The sequence below is a fragment of the Lepidochelys kempii genome, chromosome 15 (genome assembly GCF_965140285.1).
Source record: "Lepidochelys kempii isolate rLepKem1 chromosome 15, rLepKem1.hap1, whole genome shotgun sequence".
NCBI lineage: Eukaryota > Metazoa > Chordata > Testudines > Cheloniidae > Lepidochelys > Lepidochelys kempii.
In genome coordinates, this window is record NC_136394.1 from 27,198,286 (window position 1) to 27,220,295 (window position 22,010).

Genomic DNA, 22,010 nt, shown 5'->3' on the forward strand with positions numbered 1-22,010 from the left:
AATGTTATGGTGAATAGTCAACATTTTTTTTCCCAAGCCTCTAAATGGAAGGAAGTTTATTTAGATTTGTTACAAATGTCCCTATTTTTTTATAAAGGATGAATCGCATGAAAAAGCTGAAGTACTGCTGAAGAAGTTACGTATGCAGTACAAGAGATCAGCCACAGAAACTGTGCTAATAACCCACAAATTAAGCACTGCAGAGCATCTAAAACTTACTGGAAAGCCAGCAAATCTTATTGCTTTACTCTATGAGCACAGCAGCATAAACCAAAGGATTCAAAATCCAACCAGCCGAGATTATCCAGGTTAGTAAACTTTCTCTAGTAAATTTCTGAGGGGCTACATGGGTATAATTTACAAATGAATCTTGATGAGGATTTTTAAAATACATTTGCATTTTCTATATATGTAGATATTCATGCAGCAGCTAAGGAAATAGCTGAAATTAACAACTTGGATATGAACAAAATCTGGGATAAATTGCTTGAAAAATGGCTGTGTCCAAATATACCAACAGATGAAGTAAGTAGGAAATTCATGAGGGAATGAGCTTTATATTTTATAGAAAACTATTATTCTCAGCTCCTCACAAACCAGGGTTGTGAGCATTGAGAAGATAGAGCTGTGCAGATGTATCTAAAACAGACTTCAGACCAACTTCATTTCAATGTCTTTTTAGGTCTTTCCTGATGAGAACAATTTGAAATAGCTTTCCTTGTACTCTGTATAGAGATCAGGACCCTCATTTTCTGGTCTGGCTGTTAGTTGTCTTTAGTGCAGATCTCAGGAAACGTAGAGAATAGTAAAGATGGCTTTACACATCCTTGATCTTGGAGCCAGCTTGGGGGTAATTCAGCTCCCAGTGCAAGTTAGAGCAGTGTTGGGGTTCATTGTCCAATACTCTGTACTGTATGTCCATCCTAAGCAAATGGATGGACAGGGAAAAGGAATGACAGACCCTTAGCTTCAACATTCCGTGTCTCCAAAACAGCAGTCAGCAAAGTGAGGAGTAATTAGCACTTGATGAAGGGATAGCATATATTATGGAGCAACAAGGGGTAGAGCAGAAGAGGAATTGTGACAGTCAAAAATTTATTTCCAGTGCTCCTTCTGGGGTGGCACAGTTATGCACAGTCCCTTACGCAGGATTTGAATAAAGGCTCAATCTAGCCCTTGAATGATTTTTCCCCTTCAAAACCTGCAAGTTCAAATAATTCCATAACTACTTTTATCCACTTCTGCTTTATAGAAAACTCAAAGTTTTGGGGATGTACAGGAAGATGAAGAACTCAGGAGGTATGTTTGTCTTCTGATATATAGTCAATTTTTGTTAACTTAAGTTTTAATGAGTTTTGGCTTCCCAGCAGATAAAACACAATACTCAGGCAAAACTCCCATTGGCTGTAATGGGATGCTGGCGTAGGGAAGGAATGTAGTATTGGGCCCACAGTACTGTTGTGGTTTTAAACATGATCCTGCTGCCCTGCTAAACATCCAGGTGGATGCTGTAGATTAATTGATGATAATGTGTGGAAATAGGCTGTATGTTAGATTGGGCTGAACAGATGGTGAAGGGTTCATGTTTAGCTATTCCACCTGGAAGCAGGCAGGGCACACCCTGACTGTTTTGTAGAAGCAATGCACACATTGCTCTATCCAAGGACAAGGACTAGATATGAACCATGAGAACTTGATTGTTGGGACAGCAACTGTGGGAAGCTTTCTTAGCCTGGGCTCAAGGCCTGAGAACCAGGATTGTAGTAGATAAAGGATGGTAAATAAGTATATTAATCAACGTCATACATTCCTTTGTGTATCTTTTTGCGGTAGCAGTGTGTAATGCTTAGGGGGGAGAAATATAATAAAAGGAGAAGGTGGAAGGCAGGGGGGCAGAACAGCCCATCTCAGCTGACCAGCCTGCTTGCTTGCATAAAGCTGTGTTCTGTCTCATCATTGAACCGCCACAAGATGGCACTTTCATATAGCTACTTCATTACAAGTTACAAAAGCTAAATTGTTGCCTCTTACAAATTAGTTTTGAGCAGGTTTTAAAGATTACCACATAGTGCAAAATCAGAGTGGGCAGTCATTGTTCTCTAAACACCAGGGAAATGGAAAAGAACTATGTTGCACATCTTGTATTATCCCATCTGTATTTTCTCTGAACATAAGGCTTGAATCTTCAGATACTTATTCCCTCAGGTAGTCCCATTCATAATGAAACTACATGTGAGATTAAGCACTATGCATGGAAGTAAGGGTTTCCATGACTGGGTCCGCAGTTTTGTCGTCATGTACATTGTAGGGCAGTGTTAATCCATATCTCATATTGGTAGTAAAATATATTTGTCTGGAATAAAATGAATATGCTGTATTATAATGCAAAGGCTATGCAATGCTGTACTTTTACGAAAAAGAAATGATTTTTTTTCAGAGTTATATATCTACTTCAACCACGCCCAATGGATTACAGCTCAAGAATGCTTTTTGCAATTACAACATCTGCCACATCTGTAAGTTTAGAGACGACTTTAAAAAAAACACTTAGTGATTTCCCATCTTTATTATACTTCAATAAATCTGTTTAAAGGAATTGGTGTTAATTATGAGGCTTTGTAACTTGCTTTAGCATATGCACATAAATTATTCAGTTTTATACTTAATAATTTCTCTTTTTTGGTGTGAAATCCTGATTTCATTGAAGTCAATGGGAGTTTTGCCACTAACTTAATTCGTGGCCAGGATTTCACCCTTGAACTCCAGGACTTTGAATTATTGCTGATTGAACTTGCCTTTGGGTGGTATTAGGACTAACTTTAAGAGCACTTAATATAGGTAGCTTTATAGTGCACTAAGCTATTGGCTCATGTTTGCTTAGTGGAGGAGGGAAACTCCAACCCAACAGTTAAAACAACTGTGGTTCCTTCTCCACTTTACAAGAGCCAGCAGTCCATGCAAATTTAAAAAAAACAACCAATACAACAGGCCATAACTATTTCATCTTTACTGTTACATTCTAAAAGCCTGGAAAATCAGATGGGCCCAGCAGTGTGCCTTGAAGTTCAACAAATAGTTTAACTGGACAACAAATTCTTATAGGTTGAAAGGAAACCTGTCCAGGTTAATCTGCACAACATTTGTGCTAAACAGAGCCCATGAATGTTAGACTGAATATGTAAATTATTTAAAAAATCCTGTTTTGTTACTATTCAGCAAATAGGTGTACTTTACCAAGAACCATATTTTCTCTTTCAGCCTATTGGTGTGAACCAGTTGACATTTGCCCAGAGAAGCAGAGCTCTTAAGTGTCTGATCTACTTAGCAGATGCAGATACGGTTGAATCACTGTTTAAGAAACCCATTGAGAAAGTAAAGTAAGCTGACTTTTCTTCCGTATTAGAAAATATTCCAATTAAATCCAAATATGCTTCCATAAACCTCTTAGGACAGAAGTGTTTTTGTTTTTTATTTGAGGGGAAGTACTTTTGTTGATTTTTTTATTAATTATTATTATTTTGCCTTCCTTTTTCTCCTCCATTTTTTAACTTATTTCAAAAGTACACACTTTGTCTTGCATGTATTATATATACAATACTGCATAATAATAGTGCCCATTTTTTACTCTGAAAGTGACTGAGAAATTTCTATGTCTATGCTCGGCCATGAAGCCGATTTTAACTACTTTCTTTGTATAGATTATGGTTATTTCCATGATATTTGAAGTATTTCCTCTCGCCATCTATGGGCCTTATGTTCAGAGTCCCTTTAGGAGTCTTGTCTTGGGTACACACCTTCTCCTTAGTCAATAGACACTAAATTTGGGCATCTTGGGAGGATATTTGCCTCTGCAGAAAAATTATGAATAATTGTAATTCTTTTAAGGTATTATCTCCTATAGAGCCATGCTCTCCAACTCCTCTTGAGAATTTGGATTGTGGATTTCTTTTATAATTAATCTGGGGCAAGGGCCCATTTTATTCATAGAAAACTATGTCTAAAATGCATAATGCTGTGCACTACATGTGTCTGTGTAATTCTCTTCATCTCTGTGTGAGAGTCAGATTCTAATGTAAGAGTTACAGTAAGTTTTTAGTCACTAGTGATATTTTGAACTACCCATCCTTCTGTGACATGTTCCTCTGGTATTATCTGGACCGGTGACCTGCTAGGTCACTCCAATTCTTGACTCTGGGAGCCAGCCTTACCCTGCTCTGCTGTGAGAATCCCCACTCCTAGGCTGTTCATGCATAGCCTCTGGCATGTAAGCTGCTTCTTGGATTGTGCAACTGAATGACACTAGCCAATATCTCTGACACAACCCTAGGAACCTCCCTCTTGCAGTGCCCAGTTATGCCCACTGGACGCTGCAAACTTACGAGTTCATCAATTTAACAAAGAAATTGATATGCACCAGGCTTGTTATCCCAAAGGGAGCCTCTGACACGCTTCAAACCAAATGCACTGCTTCAGGTAGAATAAACAAACAAATTTATTAACTATTGTGGCAAATTGCTGGCACTACTATGATGGGTCCCGCGCTTTCTCTTCTTGTGGGGGAGGTTCAGGACGCCATTTCTCACCCCTGATCTGACCCCTGATCTGGGGTATTAACTGTCCCACTAGTATCCCAGAGAAGGGGGGTGGAGAGGGAGGGACCCGGGCCTGCCCTCTACTCCAGATCCCAGCCCAGGGGCCCTAGGGATAGTGGCAAACCACTTGAACTAGCGATTCCTTCCCCTTTCCTTCTCTGGCCCTTCAGCTTGTGGGGCTTCCTACCCTCTCTCTCTGCTTGGGCCAGGTTTCTCCCAACCCCTTGTGTCTGAGGAGTCCCTCTACTCTGCACAAGCCGGGTTTCCCTTTACCTAGGGTCTTGGTCTTCTGGCCCGCCACAGCACTTCTCCAAACTCTCCTCTGCTTCCCTCCTAATTGTTCTCCTTCAGACTGCTCTCTGCTCCAACACCAAATCACTCTGCTTCAACTCCTCCCAACTGTCTGATTGAAGCAGGGGGGTTTTATCAGGTGACTGGCTTCAGGTGCTCTAATTAATCTATAGCAACCTCTCTTCCCTCTACAGGGAATAAGGCTCTTATCATCATGGGGCTTACATATCTCCCCTCTATCACCCTCCTGATGCCCTCTGGCCATGCTGTATCACACTATAAAGACAGATTTTAAGTGATTATAAGTCAAAATATAACAAGTCAGATTTGGTCAAATGAAATAAAAGCAAAACGCATTCTAAGCTGATCTTAACACTTTCAGTGTCCTTACGCACTTAGATGCTTCTCACCACAGGCTGGCTGGTTGCTCTTCAGCCAGGCTCTCCCCTTTGATCAGCACTTCAGTTGCTTGGTATGGTGTCTGGAGACGTAGATGGAAGAGAGAGAGAGAGCATGACAAAGTCTCTCTCTTTTATCATGTCCTTCCCTCTTGGCTCCCCCCCCACCCCCCCGTTCAGAGTCAGGTGAGCATTACCTCATCACAGTTCCAAACTGACCAAAGGAAGCGGGGTGTCTCCCTCAAGAGTCTAACAGATTCCTTTGTTGCTGCCTAGGCCAGCGTCCTTTGTTCCTGTGAGGCTGGGCTGGGCTTGTCCCATACCTACCCTGACGAGGTGTGAACTGCCTCTCTGCTCTTGGAGAGTTTTTGCCTGGGCTTGCTTTAAAACCATGAGGATACATTTTCAGCCTCATAACTATATACATGAAATTATAACCTATAACATTACTGTAACAATTACTATAATATCACTATAACAACCATGCTCAGGTCATCATGAGGCTTCCGAAGACACCTAACATGACAGACTTTGCACTGGATACCACACAATCATTTTATAAAGATGAACCTGGGGGTGTAGGGTGTTCCCCCGAGGTACATAGCGTCACACCTTCTCATTGTACAGTATTTGGTTAATTCAGAGAAAAATGTTGTGTTCAATAAACTTGCTTTCATAAGACTATAGTTGATATTGGTACTGTCTCTTATTTTTTTAATCATTAGTGAATTAAATTAGTTTTATTCTAAACTTGAATCTAACTGGTAAGAACTACATGGATTATAAAACAGCTGTCACTATAAGTATCACAACTCTTCTGTTTTTGCAGATATTTTCTACAATGCTTCATTTATCTGGCAGAGTTTGAAACATTGAACATTCCATACACCTATGAATCCTTTCACAGGAGTCCTAAAGAAGGAATGATTAAGGGACTGTGGAAAAACCATAGCCACGAACCCACGGTATGATTAAGAAGAGACAGTAAATTTGATGGTGTATATGTGTGAATAATTATATTATACATTTTGTGTGTGTGCGCATGCCTACATGCTGCATGTTTTGTATATTTTTAGGTTTTAGTTGCTTGTTGATATTTTTTTAAAAGGCCTTGAAAAATATACATAATTTCACAGTATAAAAACCTATTCTATTTTAATGGTACAAATATCAAAGGATGACAGGTGCATACCTTTTGAGCAACTGTTAGTTATCTGACTATGCTAAATTGGCAGTGGAGCCTTAGCTATACCCTGTGACACACTTCATTTTGAATTGTTTGTTTTACATCCAGTGATTTGCTGCATTAAAATATCCAGTACTGCATTTATAACTTTAAAAAGTTGAGTTAATAAATATCTGAGGATAAGACAGAGAGGCAAGTTTCTATGGAGAAATTATTACTTGTGCAGAAAGGACACTATCCTACTGAGGAAAGTTTCAATGACAATACTTCTGTTTTTATACCCATAAGATGGAAATGGTCAGATCTTCAGCAGAGGGGCATAGTTCAAAATATGGAAATAAGAGAACAAACGGGGTAACGGAAGAAACACTAACACATCAAATAAAATGTGGGGATTTTTAAACATGCTAACATCCTGCTTGTGCGTCTAAACCAACTTTGGGGATATATCTGGCCTTTCAGGAGAAAAGTCTGTGTAAGACCACTAACCTCTCTAAAACAGTGGTTCCCAAACTTTAACAGCCCGCGAACCCCTTTCACTAAATTGTGAAATCTTGTGAACCCACTCCTAAAAATTAATGGTTTCAGAGTAGCAGCCGTGTTAGTCTGTATTCGCAAAAAGAAAAGGAGTACTTGTGGCACCAATTTATTTGAGCATAAGCTTTCATGAGCTACAGCTCACTTCATCAGATGCATAAAGTGGAAAATGCAGTGAGGATGTTTTATACACACAGACCATGAAAAAATGGGTGTTTATCACTTCAAAAGTATTTTCCACTTTATGCATCCGATGAAGTGAGCTGTAGCTCACGAAAGCTTATCTCAAATAAATGGGTTAGTCTCTAAGGTGCCACAAGTACTCCTTTTCTTTTTTCTAAAAATGAATATTTCCAGGGATTTAAGTTTAAATTTCCTCAGTGAGCTGGATGCGCTTGCTTTGCTTTGCATAGCTCTTGGAAGTCCAGAACCACTGGCGAAAGATAAAGTCTCAGGTCTGGTTCGGCATCAAGTCTGTTTCTGTATTTGGTTTTCAGATGTGCATACGAGGAAAACGCTTTCTCGCATAAGTATGTTGTTGAAAATGGTAACAAAACTGCAGCAGATTTTTCTGCCAGAAGGGGGTACTCGTTTCTTAAACGCAGCCAAAAGTTGATCAATGACAGATTTCTGAAACTCCTCTTTCAGTTCGTAATCACAGGAGATCTCACTCAATTTCTCTTTTTCCTCAGTGTTCAATATCTGTGTTGAGAAAGTGGTATCATCAAAAGGGGTGCGAATCCAGTCATTATTGCCTGACACAGCTGGAAAGTATTCCCTGAAAGTCCTTTTAGGTGTGCAGTTATATTGGTTTTAGTGCACTGAACCAACTGAAGTTTATGTTCTGCCAGGAATTCATGAAGATTACTAAAATGCTCAGTTTGATTGTTTTCCAAACAACTTTCCCAGAACTGCAACTTCTTTATCATGGATTCAACTCGCCTTTGCACATTGAAAACAGTTATATTGAGGTCTTGAAGAGATAAATTTGGTCATTAATTCTTGAGAAAATATCTACTAAATAAGCTAAGCTCTGGAGCCAGACATTATTTTCCATACAGCTGGCAAGCTGGAAAGGGTGGCTGTTGGAAAAAAAAACTAGGATTTCCGTTCTAAGCTCAAACAAGCGCACAAGGATTTTGCACCATGAGAGCCATCTAACTTCAGTATGGGTCAACAGACAATTGTGTATACTACCCATTTCTTCACAAAGTATGTGAAAAATTCTGGATTTGTTGGCCGCGATTTTATGAAATTCACCATTTTCACTGCATTGTCCAGCACTTCCTTCAGTCCCTCAGGCACGTGTTTTGTTGCAAGGGCTTGTCTATAGATGCTACAATGAGTCCAAGAGACTTTTGATGCAACCTTTTTTGTTCGCGCTACAAATCCAGTATACTTCCCCGCCATTGATGTGGCCCCATCAGTGCAAATGTCCAGGCAACGAGACCAATCTATTTCATTTTCTTGAAAATATGCATTCGTCAGATTGAAGATATCTTCTCCAGTTGTACGTTCTTCCAGTGGTCGGCAAAACAAGTCTTCTTCAACGATACCATCATTCACATAATGTACAAACAGTAGCAAAATAGCTAGATTATCTACATCAGTTGATTCATCCAACTGTGTAGCATAATATAGACTATCGTTCACTCTATGTACAATTGTAGTCTCTACATTATTTGACATGTCATTAATTCTTCGTGATAACGTATTATTGGACAAAGGTACCATGTCAATCCTTTTTGCAGCCTTTTCTCCGAGTATGCAATGAACTATGTTTTTTATACATGGACCAATCAAGCTCTCTGCTATGGTATGGGCTTCTGATGCTTTTGCTATTTGGTAACTCACGCAGTGTGACACTTCAAGTGCATTTTCATTACCAGTACTTTCTTTGGATATAAAACTGGTAATTTCACTTTTCCTCTCAGCTAATTTTCGCTTGTCAAGTTGTGCAGGATGCCTAGTTTCTAAATGGCGCCGAAGTAGAGAAGGTTTGAGGCTGCTGTTTGCTAGAACATCACCACGAATCACACAGTGGTTTTGGACATTCTTGATTACCAATGCATGTAAAGCCATATTTTATATAATCATCATCATATTTTCTTTTCTTTGTAAGTGACTTTCCAGGACCATCATGATCATTAGACTTAGATTTTTCCAGAGTGTGGACTTGAGGAAACACTAGATGATTCTTGCATCTTTACACTTTCCATTTTCAGCCACTTATCCATTGAACTTGTGTACAAAAGTTCTAATAAAAATATCACAGAGAGACTGCTAACAACCAACAAACTAGAAAATGAGACGATTCACTCAAGTCTCACTGAAGCAAAACAGCACTCCAGAGACAATAACAATTACTGAGGCACCTTAACACTGCAACACTGGCTACAGTGTGCTTCTGGCTGGTTTGGCTCGCAAACAGCTTTTCTTCCGCCACGAGGTCTGTCCCTACAAGGGTGCCCTGCGAGGGACAAGAATTGGACCACCCCCACGTACAGTGTGGTCCCTGTTCACTCTGCCCTGGATGTCAGCTTCCCCTGTCTGACAAGGACCGGGGTCCGAGCTGCCACGTGCGCGGCTGGGGTCTCAGCTGCCACCCTGCTCACCGCAGGGCTCAGGCTACTGGCCCCGCGCCAGAGTCTGGGCTGTCAGCTTCACACTCCGTAGGGCTCCTGCTACTGGACTCCGTTGACCACCCCGGGCAGCTGAGCTCCACTGAGCTTGGGCTGCAGGTCCCGCTGACCGCCAGAGCTCGGGCTGCCGGCCCCAACTGTCCTGCCCCGCTCTTCCTGGGGCTCAGACTCCCAGCCCCATGCGGAGCGCTGGGGTTCGGGCTGCCGGCTCCCCCGGCAAGGGGCAGGGCTCAGGTTGCCAGCCCCAACTGCCTGGCCCCGCTCTTCCTGGGGCTTGGGCTGTCTGCCCTACAGCCGGGTCCTACCTGCTGCCTCCAGTGCCCGGGGTCCTCTGGCCGCCATTAGTGAAATTTTTCTGGCGAACTCCCTGTAACGTTCTGCAAACCCCCTGGGGTTTATAACTCTACCTAGAAAACTAAAATAACTCTATCTTAGAATCCTCTGTAGTTTTCTAGGTAATGTAGTTTAATGAAATAATTCAATTTGTCTTGTTTTGCTTTAGGCTGCCAGACTGGTGACTGAACTTAGTTTAGAATATAAAGTGTATGATCCTCAACTTTGGAGTGGCTTACTGCAGAAACTACTTGGTTTCAATATGGTAAGGAACTTCTAGGTAATATTTGAAACATACTGTTCTTTAGGGACATTAAAGAGATGCTGCATTGGGGCAACTGTGTATGCAAGCAAATGCAAAACAAACACACACTAGGAACGTCAGCTTCTGATTGCTAAACAGTGAAATTAAAATGCATGTTATACAAACTTACTGGGCTTGTTTAGGCAACAGTTGGCGTGCTGCAAGCTGGGGTATAAATTTACATGTCACTAACATGCTGCACACTAACTTTCCATGCAGACCCTGCTGCTGTGCTCTAACAGTTCCCTAGTGCTCTTTGATGTGTGCTTATTTCAAAGTGGAATACATCAAAGTGCACTAAGGAACTTTTTAGTGCACAGAGGCAGGGGCAACACAGCTAGCTAGCATGTAGCATCTGGAGATTTACATCTCAGCATGCCACACCATCTCTCTAAATCAGAGATGAGCAAAGTACGGCCTGCGGGCCAGATTCAGCCGCTCAGAGCTTTGGATCCAGCCTGCACAGTGGCCACCCCCGTGGCACTGCGGGCCTCGCGCCACTCCAAGAAGCAGCCGGCACCACATCCCTTCGGTCTGTGTGGGAGGGGGCACAGAGAGCTCTGCACACTGCTCTTGCCTGTGGGTACCTCCCCCGAAGCTCCCATTGGCCAGGAACAGGGAACCGCAGCGCCACGGGGGTGGCAATCCTGCCAGCCGGATATGGAGCCTGAACCCCTCCCGCACTCCAACTCCCTGCCCTGAGCCTGCTGCCTGCACCTCAGCCCCCTTCCCTGAGTCGTCTCCTGCACACCGCACCCCTCCTGCACCACTGCCCTGAGCCCCCTCCCACACTGTGCACCCTCCCTGTGCCCCAACTCCCTTCCCTGAGCCCCCTTGTACACCCCCCCACCGCTCCTCTGCCCCAACCCCTTGCCCTGAGGCCCTTCCTGCACATCACATCACATCCCCTCCCATTCTCTGTACTCCCTCCTGCACCCCAACCCCCTGCCCTACATTCGTGGCTCTGCAAGCAATTTCCCCACCCAGATGTGGCCCTCAGGCCAAAAGGTTGCCCACCACTGGTCTAGATATAAGCCCACTATGGGTTATTGCTGTCTTATCTGTGACTGATTATTTTTTTGTGCTGTTGGCAGTGAGAATTTTTAAAGCTTCAGGGGGTTTTGTATTTGTTTTTTAACTTATTGTGTGAAAACTTGAGCAGAACAGTTCAAGATCTACATTATGAATTTTGGAAAATGACTCCTTTCAAAGTTAGTTGTAGGAGTCCAAATCATATATGATGATGATAATGAGGAAAAGAATTTCAGTACAGTATATACACCACCAGACACAGATATATAATTGATAAAATGTTACATTCAACTTATTGAAATGCAGGATACATTGATGATAACATTCTTAATTTTGTAATACAAAATATTAACGTTTGCTTGGGTTGTCCAGTTTAGGAACTGCAAATTCACAATTTAATGTCAAGAGCATAAATATGATTTTATCCTGTAGGTTCTTGTGTAAATCTACAAAATACTAAGACATTTTGTACTGGAATAATTGTTTTTCAGATTCATTATCTCAGAAAAGTTTTGATAGCAATTACTGGGGTTCCTTCATTATGGCAGGTATGTAAATCTCTTATGAATCTGCTCTGCGCCCCAGTTCCTCATCTAAAATAGTATAAGGATACTTACTTTCCTTTTTGCAAACAGTTTTGTCATCTGTTGATGGAAAGTGCTAGACATAAGTACTCCATAATAAATGGTACCAGATTTTATTGCTGTTAAATGTAATCGTTATTTTCAACTGTACTGTAAGGTTGTATCATTTCTTCCTTCATCAGACCCTTATTTTGAGGGATTTGTAAATTGGTGGTAACGTTATTTTGTCTAGGTCAATCCTGCAAAGTCAGGAGTATGGTAAAGACTAACTAGGAGGTCTGATACTTAGAGATTTATTTAGTGTCTGATGCCATTGCCTCTGGGAGCCATGGAGTTTAAAAAGAAAAATATAGGGATTAGACACTAGCCTCAGAAGGTAGACATCCAAGAACCCAGTGTTCAAAATCTTACAGCTTAAATTCTATAATTTAGAATATAGTACTGGATATTACCTTAGTCCAAAGTTGAGTTGTTGTTTTAAAAAAATGAATTTGACAATTCCCAAAATTCCATATTGTGCTGGCTTGTGAACGTTATGGGTGTTTTAAAAATCTATTTACTTTCAATAGATTCCTAACTTTAGCCGAGCTTGGAGAAGTGTAATTCTGGCACCATTTCTTGTAGGTAGGTTTATCCTTAGCTCTTTCATGCTTGTGTAATACTTTGGCAGTACTGTGTTTTAGTTTGTCAATATCTCCTTTCTTTTTTTCTCAGCTTCTTGTCCACCAAGTCCTAAGCAGTTAGAGGCATGCTGTGAATGTTTTGTGGTTCTACTGAAGTAAGTAAATGTTACATCCTGCATTTGGTTGGAAGATTGGAGGTGGGAAATACTGTGTGAGAGATTCTTACCCCTCCTCCAACCCTTTGCACCTGGTAAAAGGCTAAATCAGTGTAAAGAAACTCTAAAAGCCCTGGATCTGACTGGGGGAAACCCCTATGGTGCAGGAACTAAGATAGACAGCCCCCTTTTCCGCAGGTTTTTGCAGGGCAGGGCCCAGTACATAGTGCTGTAGATTCTTGGCAGCACTGCTGTCCGTAGGCAGCCAGGGACAGGTGCTAAAAGTTAGACAGCCACTCACGGCATCTGAATTACATCAGGGCCTGCTCCAGCCCCTGGAGAAGCCCAGTATCTGGACAATCCAACAGTCACTTAAAGCCACTTAGCCACCCTGTCCCTTCCACTGGGCTGTGAGTTCTGTGCTGCCTTTAGAGGCACATCACACAATCTCACTCTAAAAGTGCAATTAATCATAAAAAATGTTTACAGAGCATGAAGTGCGTGAGAAACTTCCCAGACCGTTAGTTTATAGCACTAAAAAATCATGTTGATTTATATTCTTATAGCGAATAAACATGACATTTTAAAGTATTAGCACTCATAATCAAACACAGAGATAGATATACACAAAGTTAATCTATCCAGGATCGAATTGTATCTGCATAAATGGTTCGTTCTCCCTCATTTGTATCAGTCTACGTTCTAATGAAGTCCTACAACTTTGCCACAGCTAATTGTAGAAATTCTTGTGGCAACTTCAACAAAATAGTACCTAGCTCTGTTTAAAAGCAGTATGTTTACTTATGGAAGTGTGCTTGCTTATGCTCAGTAGTAATTCTGTCTTGCATTTGTAACTACTAACTTGGCAGAAGATACAATAGCACAGTGGTTCTCAACTTTATTTTACCCCGGGACCCCTAAACTTAAATAGATAAATCCGCAGACCCCCCAACTCCTCCCTCCTTAATTTGTTTCTTTCACATTACTTTAATAGTTATCACAAATATTACTTTATATTATTTGAATTTGAGAAATTATTTGAACAGATCAACAAAAAAACACAGCAAATTAAAATACTGACCGCTTACCTGATACTAATGATAAATTACAACATTGCTAGGTGATATATAGAGGTATTTGGGGGGGTGCTGGAGACATGACCCTCATACCCCCACACAGTTGCCTGGGGTAGGGACCAATCAGTTCACGGATTTCCTTGATTGTACCGGTGGGCCCCTAAGAGTCTGCGAACCTCTGCAATATCAGTACTTGTCTAAATACATGGGCAGCACAAAAGAGAGGAGATTCAAGCCATGGTTCTAACTTAGATCACTGGTATATGTAGTTATACTATATATTAGAACAATATTCTAGGCAGAGCTGATATTAATGCTTAATTTACACTTAAGGTTGCCCGACACTTCCCATTGTCAGATCCTGTTTTCATTTGCTTTAACTCTGCCAAACTTTAACCATTCAGGCTGAAATTTCCCATGCTGGGTATGTGCCTTAAAGTCTCAGCCAAAATGGTTCAGCTATTTCTGAGAGTACGATTAGGGGAAAATGCATTGTTTTGCCCATGTTCAAAACATTTTTAAGACGCTCTAGTGCTTCCATGCTTTGGCTTTCATGGGCTTTCAAATTTAGCAGGAAAGCATTCCTCCTAGCATCAGGTATGTGCCTTTTGCCCTCTCTGTGAACATATATCCAGATTTGCCCAAGTTTTAATCTCCTGGAAAAAATCCTAGTTCGCACATACTCAGATTTGTTTGGCAGTTAAATTCTCTAAAGATTCTGTCTGCATTGAGCATGCTTCAGATCAGAGGTGCTAGGGCTCAGCAGGATCTTTTTCCCCAATTGCTCCTCCCAGCTGCCGAGCACCTGACCTGAAAGCAGGAAAACTCTCCTGTGCTCTGCCACTTTTCTGGTGCTATGGCATTGTGGAGGAGGAGGAAAAAGAAGCAGCCACACAAGAATGCAGAGGGGTGAGAAATGGCACAGGGAAGGGCCTATAACCACTAGAATCCACTGCTCTGTAGAATCGGGAATTGAATGCAGAAGTTCTCAGTCTCCACGTTCCCCTGGTGTGAGCAAATAGCTGTGAAATCCAGTGGCAAAATGTTTAATCCCCATTTAGTGAATGGTCCACATAGAGAATATCAGCCTACTGCTTTTACTAGTTACTCCCACTAGCTCCTGTGGTACCGGTCTGTGCCATGGAACTAATGTTCTGACCTCTACTGATGACCCATGCTGGGGGTCAGAATAGCTTCACATGATAGCATAGATTTTTTTTGGGTTTTGTGGGGTTTTTTTTACTCCATTACACACAAATTATGTTTGACTTTGCAACCTTAATGTTCTTTTACCAGTTTTTTAAAATGCAATATATTATAATGTATGGGGGTCAAGATATACAATAAATATTGGTGTGACTACATTTTTAATTATGTGGATTAGTATTTGAGGGATACAAGCAAAAAGTGACATAAGGAAGGGGAGGGGAATGCGTATTTGGCTTTTCCCCTCTTGCAGACATTGTTAAAAAAGCATTCTTACCTGACAGAGACCTGATGCAGTTTTGGTAACCTCCCTAATTTGCCCCCATTAACTTCTGAATTTGCAGCATGTTATTGATCTAATAATACCTGACTGAAGCAGCAAATGCTATTTAACAACCTATTTCTGTTAATTCACTGGAGAAATGCGGGGTAGCAGGGCACATTAGCATGGGCTGTGTGCTCCCTTCCTCTGGCTGTAAGCTGAGTGAGACAACAACTGCACTTAATGTTTGTTAACTGCGAATATAAAAATATCCTTTTTAAGCAACTAGTGAATAGAGTAGGTACAAAGCCATGCAACCCTGGAATTAATACAAGCTTTCTCTCAAAAATCTGAAGTAAAGGATAAGTATATTAATTAAGACACCTCCCCATCTGAAGGTGTCCTGTTCTAGGTGATCTAGATATACTTGGAATTGCAAGGCAATATGCACAGTTGGACCTTACAGCTTTTGCTCTGGGATGCTTGCTGCTGATTCCCCAGACTGAGAAGAGAGAGCAACAGATTCAGGTAAGCAGGTGGTTTACGTTTCTATGCACCTGAGCTTGCAAAAAAGCAGTGTGATTATCATGGGACTGGTCCCATGTAAGCTATAGTGCTGTGAAGCCTTAGTTCAGACAAACTTGTTTGCCATAATTTTTAAAACTTGTAATCCGTCTAATAGTTTAGTTTCCTTAATATGAGACACTTGACACCTTTGCCTCTCTTTAGAATGAACATTTGATGTGAGCATCTCACATATTGTGACCCACACCTTTTCTTTGCATTAAAGCTGTGTCCCAGCTGCCAATTTTTATCTTCCCTATTCCCTTCTCTCAACATTTGCTCCTACGGAGTAAAGGAGGAGGATGGAGTGAAAGCTTCATGGGGTCCTGCATGCTGCTCCTACAACTACGAAGATAGCACTGGCAGTACTAATAGATGCATTTTTAATTTATCTATGCATATGGCACAATATTAATTTGTGAATACATCTACAAGCCATCCAAGGTTTAGTTTGTCTACATTTTACAAATGCTTGTCTATTTTTAGTTTCACAAATGTAATTGTATTTGTATTTCTTTATGCAATATTTTTGTATTTCTTTATGCAATTCTTTTGTGGAGAGAGAAATTCCTTGGCTCAGTTTCCCACAATGGGGTAAATCCAGACTGTTAACCGCAAGTGTATAATAAATTCTACTGTAGAACATGTTGCAGGCGTTAATCAAAACAAAAGAGAATTTTTAGACTATAAAATTCTGCATATCTTTAACGTCAAACGAATTTTTCCAAGGGTTTCCTATCTTCATGTAACCCAGAGACTGTCCTACAGCAAGTAGATGAACACATGAACACTGGTGAGGTAGCAAGCTTTGCATCACAGGTAAAAAACTAATGTAATCTCCTTATTCATAGACTTTAAGAGGAGAAGGGGCCATTAGACCATCTAGTCTGACCTGTGTATCTCAGGCTATTAACTTTCACCCAGTTATTCCTATGTTGAGCCCAATAAAGTGTCTGGCTAAAGCCTATTTTCTAGAAAGGTATCCAGTCTTGATTTTGAAGACAGCAAGAGATGGAGAATCCCACCACTTCCACTGGGAGTTTGTTCCAGTGGTTAGTCACTCTGTTAAACTTGTGCCCTATTTCTAGGTTGAATTTGTCTGGCTTCTGCTTCTAGCCATTGGTTTCTGTTATGCCTTCTCTGCTAGATTAAAGGAGCCCTTTAGTACCCAGTGTTGCTTACCTCGTGAAGGGATTATACACTAATCAAGTCACCTCAATTTTTCTTTATGATAAACTAACCAGACTAAGCTCTTTAACTCTCACTGTAAGGCATTTTCTCCAGCCTTGGAATCATTTTTGCAGTTCTACTGCACCCTGTTCAATTGTTTGTTTGTGTGTTTTTTAAGGTGTAGACACCAGAACCTTATGCATTATTCCAGAAGTGGTCACACCAATGTCATAGAGAAAGATTACCTCCCTACTCATTTCTCCCTCATTTACACATCCAAGGATTGTACCAGCCCTTTTTGCCACCGTTCAGCAAGTTATCCTTGATTAATAAGATGGTGACAAAGAAAAACAAGTTTGATGCACAGAGGGACACTGTCAGTACGCTTTGTCCATTATCAAAATAAGTCAGTAGCAGTTGTAAGGAAATAAATTTTTGCAGTCTGTTAATTATTCTGTAATTGACTTGCTGACTGTGGTTACACAATCCTGTTCTGCAGCACACTCCATGTACAGAGAGCAGCACTGTTTGAAGAATAGCTAACTGTCAAATCAATAGTATGCTACTAACTAGACACAGCAAGGCTCTAACCAAACAAAACTGCTAATAACAGCCCAATACTGTTTTTCTGGAGGTGTCTGACTCACTGTAGGTGAGTTTAACTTAATGTTTCCCTATCTGAGAGACAAGAATATTTACTCCTCAGATCATCCTACCTTTCTTATGAGAGAGCTTATATTTTCAATCACCTTATGTGAGACTTAAGTGGGAAAAAGCTAGTAGGATAGACCCTTGACAAATAAATAAGAGCTCAGTATAGAAAAATTAATTGTATCTAAAATATTTAAATAACTCTTCTGCCACTTTCAGATTAGATGTTTAATTCTGGACAACATCATAAACAAGAAACAGTATGAAAGATTTTTGAAAACAAAATACTTCTTCTTATTGAAGCTACATGTGATGAACACTCACAGAGTGAAAGAATTAGTGGATTACCTTGCCACCAAGAGCTGGTAGGTTAACAAGGTGTAGTATGGTGGTGCACTGTAGATAAAATTAGAAAACTCCTATGGAAGTCAGAATCTTACAGTATTTAATGTAGCTTTTTTGTTTACTAGGACTCTAGTGATTTATACCAGCACACAGTATCCAAGAGTTTTACAAGCATTGACAATTAAATGTTTTTCTTTAAGGTGACTAAGAAATCCTCCATGCTCCCTGGCACTCTACTTACAGTGCTGAGAGCATTGTCTGAAAGTAATGGATCACTTATTTGGTAGTTATTTGTACCAAACTTCAGGAGTTGGCATTTTGTTCCTTGCCTCAATAAGACTTAGACATGTGTTCTATTGGGATGGAAAGAGTAAGCTTACTGAAAGTTCCACAGAGCAGCAATTTTCAAACTGGACCTGTGAAACAGCCTGTTGAACTGGCTGGTCACGTGGGACTGGCTCTCTAGGGGTTTTTTATGGAATTTAGCAGCGGTAAACAAATATTTACTCTTGCATTTGAACAACTGTACTTGCCACAGTGATGGTTTGTGATCACAAATGGGTAAGGCTGTGTGTCATGGATTCCATGACTTCCGCAGCAGCCAGTGCATCTGGCTCCAGGGCTACCCAAGCAGCCCCGGGGCCAGCCGCACTGGCTGCTTCTGGGCCAGTCTCAGGCCACTGTGGACCCTCCACCTCAGCAGCAGTAGCAGTTTAGGTGTGGGAGGGAGCTCAGGGCTGGGGCAGAGGGTTGTGGTGCAGGGCGGTGCTTACCTCAGGGGGACTCCCTGAAAGCAGCAGGCATGTAGTGCCCCCCCACCCCGAGCTGCAGAGACATGCCCGCCACTTCCAGGGAGCTGCACAGAGCAAGGTAGGGAGCTTGCTAGCCCCACCAACCATCCCCTCCCTCACCCCCAGCACCAGCAGGGGTCCCGGGCCACCACCCCACAGCCCCCGGGCCCAAGTTTTAGTTAGGGCTATATAGTACAAGTCATGGACTGGTCACAGGCCATGAATTTTTGTTTACTGCCTGTGATCTGTCCATGACTTTTACTAAAAATACCTGTGACTAAAACGTAGCCTTACAAATGGATAGAAATCCACTGTAAGTCTAAACTCCTGCTATAGGGTACAGCTGGTTTTGGCTTTACCTAAATAACTAGGTTTTAGGAAGCCTTTTTTCCCTTCCAGGATTATCTACTGAAAAGGGGTAGAGGAAAATAGTCAAAACTCCTGTTAGGCATTTAGGGAACTGGAAAATAAGTAAACATATCTAAGAAGAGAAATCACAAAACTTTGTTTTTATGCATTGTTTTATAGTTAAATGCACATTGTCTAAATTCTCTGCTTTGTAGAGTATTATGGGAGTTGAGAGAAATTAGTTTTGTCAGCTGTGAAAGAAACTTTGTTTTGTCCTTTACAGCATGGATGATGCAGCAGCCCTAATTGTAGAATATCAAAAACGATGTGGAAATCCTATTCTGGCAGATAAGTCATCTTGTGATATTTTGAAGGTAAAAGGCTCTAGTTATCAGACTTATAGGTTTCAGTATTTTCTCTTTAAAATAAGACATTCATTCAGACTAAAGAACAAGATGCTCTTGGACCAGTTAAAGACTCTATTAGTTATTTTTCTAAGTTTCAAATATGCAAATAAAATCTATGCAATATTTCTTACATAAAAAGTGAATGTTATCCCTATTTCAATGCTCCTTTCCCATTTTCCTATAAAAACTTATCCTTTTGTAATACTTCTATTCCTATAAAAAGTTACTAAACTCTTGTGTGTTGCTCTTTTCTTCCCCTCCAGATGTTTCTGAGTGGACCAGAGTAGACTTCTGTATTCCCTTACTGGAAACAGCTACCCAGAGGGGCAAGTAACTTGATCTATATCCCTTCTCTTCCAGGGGCAAGATTGTTTCAAACTGTATTGGTCACATGTATGGTGTTTAAAGGGGAACTAAACTGAAACCTCTTAAGTACCCTTTCAACAAAAGTTACCATTCAGATTTTTTTTTTATTGCTCCTAGCTAACAGACATTCACATTAGTTTAAGTGTGCTGTCCCATGTGAAAGAGCTAAAGGCTTCACTTACATTTGTATGACCTCTTCCTTCTCTTCTGCTTCCCCCTCCCATACAACTTGGTTTAATCTCAGCACTTCAATACTGGAAATAATTAAGTAGGAATTTTAAACTTCACTTGCTTTCAAGAGTTACATGAAGTAATTGCTGTGGCTTTCTAATTCTCCTCAATGTCAGGTTTTTTTTGCTTTGTTTTTTAAACAACCTTTCCTATTTGCAAATCCTGTCAAGATAAAATTCACTTTGTATAGCTATGTGATAAGGGTTTCTAAACAAGACTGTAAATGTTCGTGTATCTTATGTAAAATATTTAGTAGACTTGGTTTTCATTCAAGGATGGGCACAAATAAAACAGATAAAGCTCAAATTTTGAACTTAACTTAGAAAATACTAATGTTTGTAATGTAAACTAATGGAGACATTCTCCCCTGACTTTCTATACATGCTACTTGAATAGGGTAAGCTGATACTCATTTCAGTGAAATTAATATTTTAGATAACTTCTCTAAAACCAACTGTGTATTTAAATAAACAATTTAACTGCCATTAAGTTTTATTGTGACACTATTCTTTCTTTGAGACAAAGTATGGATGAATTCCTCCAAAGAAAACTGAATACCTTACTAAAACTGAGTGGAAACATGCCACTAAACTGAGTACGCTTAAAATAGATGCAAAATAGATATAAGGGCCCAGGTTGGTTGTATCTTTAAGATCCATGTATATATTCTAGTAATCATACTAACAAAAGTTATAACCAGATGGCCATTTAATTAGTCTAGCAATAGTTGTTTTTCAGCTGTCAGCTAATGCAGACTGAACACCACAGTAAAACAGATAAGGGACTAAGTTGAGTAAGTGTTACTCAAGCTGAGTGAGAGGGAAACTAGAAAAAGCTTTGGGTTTGCATCATACGAAGTTGTCTAACAAATTAATTGAGTTATAAGAAGATACACCTGGAATCCTACAATAAATACTCACAGCACGTGAAAGGAGAATCACTCTCTTTGGTGGCAGGCATAAGCAACAGAACTATCCTACTATGTGGAGCTTGGGTTGAGCATTTTCAACTGAGAATAGGAAATCCACAAGTCCTAGTCCTCCAAAACCAATTTTTGGGGTCTAAATAAATGAACTATGGTCTTCAACTTTCTAAAGATGAGTAAGTCAAGTGAAACTAAAACTGTCTAAATTCTTGTACACAGACAGGACCACTTCTATATAACTTCAGTTTAACATTTTATCTTGATATATTTTTTTCCTTTGAAGCTGGAGTAAGTAAGGCAAGGTAATCAGATGGTCATTGGTTAAACTGGTACCAGTAATTGAAGATAGTTTGTGTATGCTCCAAAACTGGTTGTGCAGTGCTTTAGAACTAGTTTATGATTTCACAGAGAAGTTGTACTCTAAGTAACAGAACCTTAACATTATTTAATTTTATCCTGGTAGTTTCAGGAACAGTATTAAATCATTTTACTCTTGCTCTTAGCTTAGACACTAACCTGAGTGAGAAATATTAAATGTGGTTTGAAACAAACATGTTATGGCTCACTTCTTAAGGTTTGTCCACACATGCTTCATTTTAGCTATTCCAAAATAATTTTGTGCGCCCACTTACTCTGAACTAAAAATGCCAGTTTCAAAGTGGATTAAACTAATTCCAAACAATAAACTCTTATTCCACCACATAGGGCATATTTCAGAATAGCAACTGCACTCTAAATTCACCCCCTACTTTAATCCAATATAAATTTCACAGGTTAGACAAGTCTTTTCCTGTCAAGAGGCTTCAGCTAATGGATAAATTACTAAATTGCATTAAACGTGCAGGTTCTGTAAATGCTATTACCAAAAGCAGAGTACTGTCACAAGTGTATCAGTAATTGAGTATATTTTAAAACAATTTCAACAGTTCCACATAACTTCGCCTTAATGGTTTATCATTCAAAATTAAGTTTTATATAAATAAAACCTGAC

At 40.3% G+C, this 22,010-nt stretch overlaps 1 protein-coding gene across 1 annotated transcript in view; it reads left to right on the forward strand.

Moving 5' to 3' along the window:
- Nucleotides 1-20,625, forward strand: part of KNTC1 (kinetochore associated 1) — a 74,840-nt gene extending 54,215 nt beyond the window's left edge. The window contains exons 49-63 of the mRNA XM_073313054.2: nt 98-308; nt 416-525; nt 1,253-1,299; nt 2,438-2,516; nt 3,259-3,377; nt 6,111-6,246; nt 10,149-10,244; nt 11,807-11,863; nt 12,469-12,523; nt 12,614-12,677; nt 15,620-15,749; nt 16,515-16,604; nt 17,826-17,971; nt 19,374-19,464; nt 19,761-20,625. Of these exons, the coding sequence (XP_073169155.1) occupies nt 98-308; nt 416-525; nt 1,253-1,299; nt 2,438-2,516; nt 3,259-3,377; nt 6,111-6,246; nt 10,149-10,244; nt 11,807-11,863; nt 12,469-12,523; nt 12,614-12,677; nt 15,620-15,749; nt 16,515-16,604; nt 17,826-17,971; nt 19,374-19,464; nt 19,761-19,784 (1,455 nt within the window). The 3' untranslated portion in view covers nt 19,785-20,625. The remainder of the gene's footprint in view (nt 1-97; nt 309-415; nt 526-1,252; nt 1,300-2,437; nt 2,517-3,258; nt 3,378-6,110; nt 6,247-10,148; nt 10,245-11,806; nt 11,864-12,468; nt 12,524-12,613; nt 12,678-15,619; nt 15,750-16,514; nt 16,605-17,825; nt 17,972-19,373; nt 19,465-19,760) is intronic.
- The last annotated feature ends 1,385 nt before the right edge of the window (nt 20,626-22,010 follow it).